At 51.0% G+C, this 11237-nt stretch overlaps 1 protein-coding gene across 3 annotated transcripts in view; it reads right to left on the reverse strand.

The window, feature by feature from the left end:
• The window catches only part of Afap1l2 (actin filament associated protein 1 like 2), a 97499-nt gene extending 87443 nt beyond the window's left edge, over positions 1–10056 (reverse strand). The window contains exons 1-2 of one of the 3 annotated variants that reach the window (XM_031390806.1): positions 9630–10056; positions 3386–3439 (exon numbers count right to left, since the gene is read on the reverse strand). In XM_031390806.1, the coding sequence (XP_031246666.1) occupies positions 3386–3439; positions 9630–9645 (70 nt within the window). In that variant the 5' untranslated portion in view covers positions 9646–10056. The remainder of the gene's footprint in view (positions 1–3385; positions 3440–9629) is intronic. The other 2 variants (XM_031390808.1, XM_031390807.1) reach the window with 2 other exon arrangements.
• Between the last annotated feature and the right edge of the window lie 1181 nt (positions 10057–11237).

Consider the following 11237-nt stretch of genomic DNA (forward strand, 5'->3'; position numbering starts at 1 on the left):
CTCTCTCTCTCTCTCTCAAAAGCGCACCAGTTGGGAATTCCACAAAACTTGGATCAAAGGACTGCAGGGAAGCAATTGTCTCCAGTGCATAGAGTCTAGGATTCTGACTGAGAATATTTGCCACAGGGAGGACCAAGACTGTAAAGATGAAGTTGAGATGCCCCAGGCAAGCTTGCCACCCAACATTTCCTGGCCCTGCAGCCTGGGATGCCAAGCGTCCTAGCAGAGTTCCTTCCAAAAGACCACATTTGAAATTCAGTAAATCAGCTCAATATGTTCTAGAACTGTGGGTATTAAATAAAAGAAGCCAGTGAAACCTTCAGACAATAAGCTCATTCAACCCAATCTCTTTCTCTGCCCCCATCTGGAACTTGAACACAGTTAACATGAATAAATCCTGTTGTATAAGGACTGGGGTGGGGGACACCAAAAGGGGGTGAGAGATGGGAGGAAATGGCAAGAGGCCAGCTTGCTAGTCTAACGGGAAGGATGGCTGACGGTTTCCCAAGCCCAAAGGACGTCAGTGTGAGTGGGTAACCCTGAGAGTGTGGCCCTAACCTGCGGGCAGGTGAAGCACTACCTGGAGTCCCCTTCCCTGTGTTCTCCCAAGGCACCCCTTCATACTCAGGAACCCTCCAGATTGTGTACAAACCAGACGTGGACTCCAGGGCTTCCCCAAACTTGATCTCTCTCAGGGGAACAAGCCACAGCCAGACTTGACTCGGCTTCCAGGGAAGTCTCACCAGGCATAAGTCCAAAATTTTTGCTCTGTCACTGCAACCCCTAGCCAGACAACAAGTCCAAGAAGGAACGGGAGAAGCACTCTCCCAACTATTGTCTAAGTCTGCTCAAACAGCCAGGGGGTGGACCAGAACCACCTTTGGGGATGTCTGGTGGTTTGAACACACCAGTGTTTAAGAAGAGATGCCTGTGTGAAATTCTCCACATCATGTCCACATGGTCCTCTGCATAGATGTCTCATGGATGTCCAATACATTATACTTAATGAAGGGGCAAAAATTAGCCCCAGCTAGCCTGGGGCATAGAACCAATGAAATTCACCCCGCTAAAGAACAGACCAATTCAACACACCTGATTTAGAAAAGGAAACAACCAGATATGTACGGTGAAGACTAATCATTTAGCCCCTGTATCACAAGGTTCCACACTGCCTGGTGGCATCCTTCACATCATCTGGGACTGAGCAGGCTCTGCCCTACTATTTTGTCATGCCATGGCTTCCTCCTCCTTCAAATAAATCCTGGCCTAATACTTGCCAGCAGAACTGCCAATGCCAGAAAGTCAACAAAGACTGGACCATGGTGCAGCCTGGACAGGCCATTCCAGTTCAATAGCCTTCTCAGTGCAAAGACTTGTAGAAACATTGCTACAATCACCATGGTGAAGCCACATGCGGCTAGTAGCGAGTGCGCAGAGGGGATGGCCAGGGCTTCCTTACCCAAAGTCCTCTTGGGCTCACCTGCTGTTTGGCATTTAGAACTACTGATCTCCTAATGAGAGGAAAATTTGCATCATCAGGTGTTTTCTAGAAGTCTCCACTTCTTAGGATGCAGTCAACACTGAGTCGTTTGTGCTTCAGCCACAATCCTGCTCTAGCTCCAGCAGAAGACCAAGTTTTGACTGAAGCCCTGTAACAGCTCAATGTGTTCAGCCTATCCTTGGTCTCACAGGGTCTGCAACGGGCAGGCGGTGTGATGTTGTTTACAAAAGTAGCAAACTGATTGGTAGCAATGTAAACAGAAAACATCATAGAGAGATACACTGTCAAGACAGACAGTGGGCCATGGGTGACGGCACTCAAGGGTTTGCAACGTATTCTAAAAGGCAGTTTCATCAAGGTATAGCTTATACACCTTGGGAAACAAACCTGCCCTTTTACCTGGCTAGTACCCAGAGCTGTCCAATCACAAAAAGGAGGTTGGCCATGTCTACCATTCTGTAACACCTATTGCATCATGCCCTATTGTGGATCACCTCACCCCCAGAGCAGCGCTGGTACCTACAGAAGTGACTCGCTTGCTCTGTAGGTAGCCTGGCCTTCTAGAAGGCTGTGTGAGCAAACGGAGCTGTGTGGGCTCCAGAGCCTCCTTTCTCAGCCTCCTGCAAACCACCAGAGGACAGTTACAACCACTTCTAGTCTCAGACTTTCACTTTCTTACTTTAGAAACTAAACCCTGGTTCACCTTTGCTGGGATGATTCAGAGAGAGGCCGCCAGAGATGAAGTCTGAGAAGAGGGTGAGCCCACCTGTATCCCCAGAGCTAAGGTAGGTAGCTTCCTTCCAGGAGGCAAGACCAAGAAATCTCAGGCAAACCAGAATGGCTGGATGTTTGACTTGGGCAAGCCACCTCCAGTAGCTTGCCCCATTGCCTCATGGGATTCCTTCTGTACCAGCTAACAGGCAGCTCTATTCCCTTGGTTTAATCCTGAGCAGAAAGCTGCAGTGTGCTGGGGCTGGTATTCCCTGTAAGCTCAGGTTTCTCCACTGGACCCACAGCTGGCCTGGAGCACCTCAGAGGCCTTTAGGAGGTGAAGGGAAGAGAACTTCTGTTGCCTCGCTCCCACTTAGGTCCCAGCGAGATCTCTAACATCAGGTGCCCCGTGCCACTCTGCCCACCCCAGTCTGGAGCAATGCATTCAGGGTGAGGCCGGCTCCTTCCACACATCTGCACATTATTCTCCATACCTTCCACTTGGTGGAGTTTGTGCTTAGTTAATTTATAGATGATGTGGAGAGAAAATGAGAACCCACAGACAGAACATCAGCAAAGGGCTCAAAGCTCCTACACAAACTTACAGAGCTATCTGAGAGAATCAGAAGGACCAGGGTCAAGGCTGAGCCAACGCGTCCTGTCTGTCTTTCCAGTTGGCAGAGAGGACGCACACAGTGCCTTGGGAAGTAAACACTTTGCCTGAATCCTTCTAACTCTAAAACTTTACAAAGGATGCACACAGCTGGAGCCTAAATTAATCAAGGACTCACACACACACCTCAAGGGCAGCAGAACCTTGTCACAGGCATGATGATGTCTGTTCCCCCTGACTGACTGAATGAGGCGTCACCCTTGTCAGAGTATTTACCAGTGGTTTCTGAGTTATTCCTGGGAGTGGATCAGTGGTCAGTAGCTTATTCATACAGAAACAAGGCCCAGAGAGATTAATTGACTTGCCCAAGGTCGCACAGCATGTTAGTAGCAAAAGGGGTACATTAGAAGCTTCAGCTCCTGTGTGCCCAGTCTGGAGCCTGGCTCCATGGTATGCCCTTAACCCCTCCATCCACAGCATAGGCTGAGCCAGGTCTGTACCCAGGGGAGCCTGGAGGCCAGGTGAGCTGCTGCAGAGGGCACAGACAGGCTCATACTCACAAGCAGAGACCTGCAGGATTCTTCTCTGCACCACCAGACAGCAACAGCCCTGTGCTGGAACAGACAGAGAAAGCACTCAAGACCCTGCAGCCGGGGGCAGCCAGGGGCTCTTCCTCCCTCACTTCCTCCCTCACTTCCTCCCTCACTTCCTCCCTCACTTCCTTCCTCACTTCCTCCCTCACTTCCTTCCTCACTTCCTCCCTCACTTCCTTCCTCACTTCCTTCCTCACTTCCTCCCTCACTTCCTCCCTCACTTCCTTCCTCAGTTCCTCCCTCACTTCCTCCCTCACTTCCTTCCTCACTTCTGGAACTGAGCTCAAAGATTTCACCTCATTTCTTTTGTGAACCAGGTCTGCTCTTGAGAAGAAGGTCACGAAGCAGTGTGTGCTCTGTACAGGAGACACTCATGGGTCGATTTGTTCTTACTACATGCCTGGTAAAGGGCCAAGGGGTGGTGACTTTGAAGGCAGACACAAAGTCTCTATCTTGACAGAGTATAGCCTAGCACAGATAATAAATCTGCATATAACTATAAGACTGAGTAACATTACTACAGGACACTTGTTGCATGCCTACCGTGTGCCGTGTACTGATGAGGCCCTACCTAAAGTAGTAAGGGACCAGAGGAGCGATGGTGGCTGATGGAAGGCAGACTCTGGGCTGGCTCCTGAAGATGGTGGTGTTTAACTCAATAGCAAGCCCTTCCTGGCATGAAGACACTGACAAGATCAGGACATTACTTCCAGGAATTTTTTTTTTCTAGATGAATTCTTCAGCAGGAATTCTCCTTTTAAAAATCCAGCTTCCCATATCCTGTCGCCGACCCTATGAACGGCTGCTTGCTCTCTTTGGCCTCAGTTGCCCTGGCTCTCAAACGGGTCTGATTCATCTCCTATTTCAGACCCTGGCACTGGGCTTAACAATCTTTGGAGACATAGTGACATTCAAGTCCTTCAAAAAATGAATTCCTTCCATACTTGATAGCATTCTCTTTCCCACTAAGTCTGTGACTCCCCATCTCTCCACAGGAAATCAGTTTTATTTATAAGAATCATAATCCTAAACTGACCTTTGCTGGCAGCCCCATCCCCCCTCACCCTGCTCTCTTCCCAAACACATTCTCCCGCTGAAGTGTCCTCAGTGACCACAAAGAAATGAGCCAAGATGAGTGGTCGAGAGGCCACAGAAGGGACACATGACAGCCAAGATGAGTAGTCGAGAGGCCACACAAGGGACACACGACAGCTGTTTTCTAAGGGTTGGGGAGAGACGACTGAGACCTGTAAATTCAGTGGCTAGCCCATGGAGGCACAGCATGTAGGTTACTGGGTTTCTGGGCTTCTACATGTTCCATGCCATTGTGCCTTCCCCTCTGGTGGCAGTCATTGTGCCCTTCTCCCTAGCTTGGGAGGAGTCTCCCTTCCCTGAAGGACAGGGGAACATTCCTTTAGAGGAGCATTTCCTGTCATTAAAGGGGTTTGGAGGAGAACCCTACAGCTTTCTCAGCTTTGAAGCTCCCTGGCCCGCCTGGTCCTTTAATTGTTCTGGAAGCAGCCCAGTTCCCAGAGCTTTTACCCGATCAGGAGAGAGGAAGGCCCAAAGCAGAAGTCCTGGCTCCTGCTCTTCAGCACCAGCATGGCCTCTCCCATGTTTTCTCTGCTTTAAACCATTTCGCTGCCAGGCTCCCACACAAAGAGCTTCAAAGTCAGTTGTGCCCAGGGTCAAGCACAACGAGCAAACTCAGAGCTCGGGGGCCGCAAGGTGCGGAGACTCTGACATTGTTTCAAAGCAGCGTTCTCATGCATCTGTTCAACGCCTACAAAGGCTAAGGGTGAATCACATCAGATTTCTGCAGCTATCTATCACAAGATGCGATATCACAAGATAGCGAGAGCGCATGCACAGTATCTCACTCCGTTCTTGCTTGTGGTTTTCAGGTTGAGGATGTGTATTGAATTCTGGTTGGCTTTCCATAGCCATAAGTTCCGTGGCCTCAGGGTTAGCCAACTGCAGATCCGCAATACAGGGGGTAACATAAGGGAATGCTCTGTTACTGATGATGTGTACTGTTAAAGTTCAGCCTGCAAAAGTTGCAAGGACATCACATGTGTGCTGATGTCTTTGCCATTGTTCCCTAAACATGGCAATACAGCAACTACACACACTGTAATCGAGATGAGGTAAAGCAGTTGGGAAGACATTGTGCCCCATATGCAAATCCTATATCACCATAAGGACTTGAGCATCGTTAAACCTGAGTACCCCTGAAAGCGGTTCCTCCCATCATCAGACCTGGGTACCCCTGAAAGCGGTTCCTCCCATCATCAGACCTGGGTACCCCTGAAAGCGGTTCCTCCCATCATCAGACTTGGGTACCCCTGAAAGCGGTTCCTCCCATCATCAGACCTGGGTACCCCTGAAAGCGGTTCCTCCCATCATCAGACCTGGGTACTCCTGAAAGTGGTCCCTCCCAGAAGGAAGTAGACTTCCCTTTCCATGTTTGCATGTGCATGCATGTGGGCCAAAGGCATGTATGTAATCTTCTTCAATTGCTCTCTACCTTACAGTTTTAGAAATTAGAAATTGTCTCATGGGGATTTGGACCTTGCCGATTCAGCTACAGTGGCTAGCCAGCACACACTATCATATCTGGCTTTTTACATGGGCGCTGGGGTCTTGAACTCAGGTCCTTGCGGTTGCATGGTAAGCACTTACCAGCTGAACCATCTCCCCAGCCCCAGCCTACTCCTCTGGCTTTCTATTTTGATGTTTCATTTTTTAAAGTGAATAAGCTTCTCAATCGTGGAGTCACCCGAGGGCCTTTGAAAACTGCAGTGCCTCACCTATCTCTCTACGTTTAAATGGGAATGTCTGGTGGGTCAGAGCATCCCTGTCTTCCTGGCCACACACATTTATGGTTCCACATACAGCTGAGGTTAAGTCTGCTGCTACAGGGCCAGACACCAACAGGTGAAGGGCTGAGCTCTTAGGCATGGCGAAAGAATTCCTAAAGGGGCATGATTAAGTTATCCATCTGCTTTACTTCCCTTAATTATTTGTCTTTTCTCTTTAAACCTTCCCTGACCACAGCTCTTAAGATTCCCCAACAAGATTCTTTCCCTGACCATGTTGTTTTCTGGACAAAATCTCACCACTCTCCCCTCAACCTCCTGCACCCTAAAGCCACCCACGGAAGCGGCAGTCAGACCGGGAAACCAGAGGCTGCAGGAGCAGGTTTTACCCACAACCCATTACACCCATCTAAAATGAAGTCCGTATATTTCAGCCAGGCCAGTTAGGATCCAAGTATGATGCAACTTCAGGAAGCTTCGGCGTGATGTTCCAAGTGTAATCCACAGATAGTAGGTCAGTCACTTGGCCCTGGACCCACTCACCAGCTGGGAGAGCGATAGGAACCAGGATCCTTGACTGCATGGGATGAGGTCAGCCAATGGGCTCATGCACAGTGATACAGAATGCTCTTAGGAGAGTCATAAATATATAAACACTCAAGTTTGGGAATCTTTTCAAGGCACCCTGTAGGACGTGGCACAGAATCCTGGACACGCGTAGGGTTCTTACTGCTTATAAAGTGCCAAAGAGATTCACATGCAAGGCATAGTAATTTTACCAACACTTTATAACTTTTTTCAGAAAAGCTCCATCCCTCTGAGAAGGGACCCTCACGTAGTCCCCACACCCTTTTGATTTTCATTGAGAAAGCCATGGTGATCTAGCAAAGGGGGTTGGAGTGGACTGGGAGAAAAGTCTGGCTGGTTTTCAATATTAGATGTTTCAGCCATCCCTCAGCTTCCTCAAGACGATTCGCCCACAGCCTAAAAACAAGACCACGGGGAGGATGGGCAAGGGATAACTGAGAGGCCTCAGCGGATATGGAAAGCGTTTGCTGTCCCACCGTGGCAGCTTTTTAAGCCTTTCAAATCACAGACAACACTTTTGGATTCTGAAGACAAGAATGAGCAACTCTACCTGTGTAGGGAAGAGAACTTAAAATTGGGAATATGAAAGTATTTAAATTTAAAACTATGGCAGATGCCATAAGAGTTTTCTTTGATCAGTTTTACAAGAGCCCAGATAAATCTTGTTTTTCTGTTCAACTTTATCTTTTAAACCACCATATCTACTTACTCTGCAACTACTCCGGCTTACCTTTAAAATATTGGGGGGGGGGGTATGCACTGAAGATCAAACCCAGGGGTCTTACACATGCCAGGCAAGTTCTTTAACCCTGAACTAAACCCCAACACCTTACAAAAATGTAAAGGCCCCAGGCTCTGATAAGCAAGAGCAACCTGGTTTATCGGTCATGCAGCTTAGCATTCGTTTTGCACAGACAAGAGTTTGCATTCATGGTGAGTTCCCAAGGCACAACTCATCCGCCTCTCCTGAGAACAGAGAACGAAGCTCGCCTGGGGGAAGATCCCCACATTCTTCCCAGGAAAATTAGCAGATATTAGTAACATGACATCAGTGAGATTCCAAGTCATGTTCCTCCCAGAGTGGAGCTGAAGAAGGCCACGTGTATTCTCTTTTGCAATCCAGGTAATTCTCAAGTATATGCATTCATTGATCTCTAAGGCATACATCTATTTCCAAAACACAACTCGGACCTGAAACCAAGTTCCCTTCATTTAGCTGGAAGTTCCTAGGTGATCCCAGTAAAGGATGAGATTTTCAGCTCCCAGGATAAACTAAGATATTATGCCGTCAAGGACCAATTCACAAACTACACAGAAACCCTGCTCATAAACCCTGAATGCACAGCTGCCCTCCTGTTGCCTGTTCTCTAAGTTGAACCAGTTTGCTGCTTTGGCAAAGAAAGCTTGCAATTTGGGTACTCGGTTTGGGACGAGCATCTGCTTCAGCTTCACAATCCAAGGAGCTGAAGCGACCTTGGAAGTCGGTATTTCAGTGAGGAGACACCCAAGGCCCCAATCCGCCCCTCTCTCCGCCCCCAGGTTCCCTCCCTAAGGGTGGAGCAGCACTTTACCCTTCTACCAAGAGAGGGGCTGTGGCCTCCAATGTTCGAGACTGCATGAGGGCAACTCCAGCCTTTCCCTCACGAACTGACCAGATTCCATCAGAACTAAGATAAGACCTCCCGGTTAGACGTGGGAGAGAGGCTCCCGTGAGAGGTCACTGAAAGAAACAGAAATTTGCTAAGTGATTTCCTCTGGCGCCCCTCCCCCACCCCGCGGACTTCAGAGCCTAGACCCTGCATTTACAGGTGAGTCACTAAAGATCCTGAGGAGGAGAAAACGCAAAAGTCGAGAAAGGCATTACTAGAACTGAAGCCTGCCCGCACAGGTGCCATATATGAGTTCCATAAATAAGAAACCACAGAGGAAGAGCGAGATTCCTTGACAACCCCTGAAAAGAGTGAGTACGAGAGCCTTTTCCCAGAGGGAGGCATGTAGGAGCGCACCGAAATATCCGCTTCAGGGCAGCACCTCGAACCCCCTTTTCAAAGGACCTTCTATCCGAGGATTCTGGACTCCAGCCCCGGGGCTCCAAAACCCTTCGGGCATATCCGGGCCGGCCCTCCCACCGTGGTTTGGCCAAGATCCCTGGCCAGAGCCAAATCCAAGCTCGCTCGGCTGCCAGGACGCCTACAGGCGCTCCACCTGCTGGGCAGTCCACTGGGCTCCTCACCCACACCCCCACGCAGCTTTGGGGTGCAGGGTCCGCAAAGGGCAGGGTGAGGCACGGTTACAAAGTGGTGGAGAGACGGACCTAGCCAAGAACAGAATAGCACGCCATCCCACCACATTAGAAGTTTTTCTTGTCACCGGACAAGGCTTTTCCGAGAATCTACAAGAAGCCCCTCAACAAGGTAGCATCCATCGAAAGAACCCTACAACTCGTCCCTTTGCCCCCCAGCAGTCCCTTACTGTTGACACCTTACTTGGGCCCCCCCTCGACTGTAGACATCTTCCCCCCCCCAGGCAAACGTGGTGGGGGGGGTGACCCGATGACTCCGGACACACCCTCGGTTCTCCAACAGGTGAGAAGCCTCACTTTGATCTCCAGGCAGGGACCTCTGCCCTAGGGGCCCAGGAATATCAAATAGCGCGGGCCGCTTTCTACGCCTAGAAGCCCACCGCCCTGTTCCTGACTCCTCCGTCGCCCTCTCTAGGGCTGCGGTCCCTTGGGCGTAGACAGTCCGTTCTGGTCACCTGAGTCCGGGAGACCCGGAGTAAGTAGGTGCGCCCTGCGCCCTCACCTTTGTAGCGCTCCATCCCGGGCACGGTGTGCGCTCTCGGCGCTGCTCTCGGCTCCGCGCTGAGCTCTCCGCGCTGGGCTCCGCGCCCCGGCTTCGCGCTGGCCCCTCCCAGTGAGGTCACGCTCGCCGCCCGACCTCCCGGAGTGGCCGCCTCGCCCCTAGCCCTCCGATCCTGACTCCACCCGGGCGAGCCGTCCTGGACCCCGCCAGGGATCTCCGCAGCCGGTCAGTACAATCAGCGCTCTGGTCCTCACGCACCCAGCACTGGGCTCACCGCCCGGAACGCAGATCACTTCCTCCAAGACGGCCCGAGGGCGGCGGCACGAAAGAAAGAGCCTGGGACGTCCTCGAAGCCTGGGGGAAACTCCGGGACCAGCGAGCTCCAGTAGATCTCCACCAAGATCTGTTTTCTCCAGTGTCGGGACTGCGAGCCCAATGCCGGGAGGAGGAGACTGAGGGCCAGCGGGGAGGTGGAGACGGGCCGCGAGCGCCTCCTGCTTGACCCATCAAACCAGTGCGCCCAAATCCTGGGCCCTACTGGCTTAGAAGCCGCTGGGGGCGGGCTCTCAGTCCGCCTTGCCTGGCACCTGCGGATCGCACACACTTTAGAACACAGGAAAACGCCTACTTGTAGCCTGCTCCCTGCTCCCAGATCTTATGGGCGTCTGTAGCCTAGGCTTCCCTGAGGACAGTGTCTGGAGCTCAGGACCAGGTCTGGTCTTCCAGAAAAGATGGCACCTGTAGGTAGATGAGTCTGTTTCTCTACTCGGTGTTACTTTCACCTCGGAACACATTTCATCCTTCTCTTTTGATTCTCCCCAGCCCTTCCAAACTCCTAAGTCCTCCCTGCAAAGATCCACGTTTCCTCTTAAACGTTTGGATTTCACTTTTTAAACCCTGCTCAGTCTCTTGACAAATCTCCCCACTTCCTGGGGTAAACACGTAGGGACGATCTGTTGTTTTCTGAGAGACCCCTGCATGCTTCCCTGGGGCAGCAGAGTCAGCTCTGATCTCTGGAGGTCTGCCCAGCAATTTGTACACTTTTCCTAGTGAGAGCAGCAGCTCACGTGAACAGAGCCCTCCTGACCAGCTGGCCATGCCCCAGCCTTTGAGTTTGCCTATTCACCCTGAGGTAGCAGGTCACTGTCTGTCTCCTGTAGTAGAAACAAGTTTTTTGGGGGGGGTGGGGGGAAGTGGACAAAGTCACATGGGAGAAACCCTAGGGATGCTTACTTCCAAGTCTGTGTGTAGGTCAGAGCCCTCCACATGCCACATGCACATAAACACACACACACACACACACACACACACACACACACACACACGGAGTTGGCAGCAAGAATGGACCAGGGAATCAGGGCAGGAAGAGTTGTTCCGCTGGCCTCCTGCACAGTAGCCCTCAAACCGCCGAGCAGCTGTGTTTCTGCCTTGGTGTTCTCCAACTTCATCCCTGCCTTCCTTTCTTCCTCTTGCAAACAGCCCAGCATGGCACACACCCTCCATTCTGGGGTGGCTCCAGACCACTCTCAGTAGAGCCCTGGGTTTTCTTTGAAATTCTCAGTATTGGGAAAGAAACCTCAAGCCTTAGGTCACTGGTCACTTTTGGCC

The sequence above is a fragment of the Mastomys coucha genome, unplaced genomic scaffold (assembly GCF_008632895.1).
Source record: "Mastomys coucha isolate ucsf_1 unplaced genomic scaffold, UCSF_Mcou_1 pScaffold21, whole genome shotgun sequence".
In the NCBI taxonomy this organism is placed as follows: domain Eukaryota; kingdom Metazoa; phylum Chordata; class Mammalia; order Rodentia; family Muridae; genus Mastomys; species Mastomys coucha.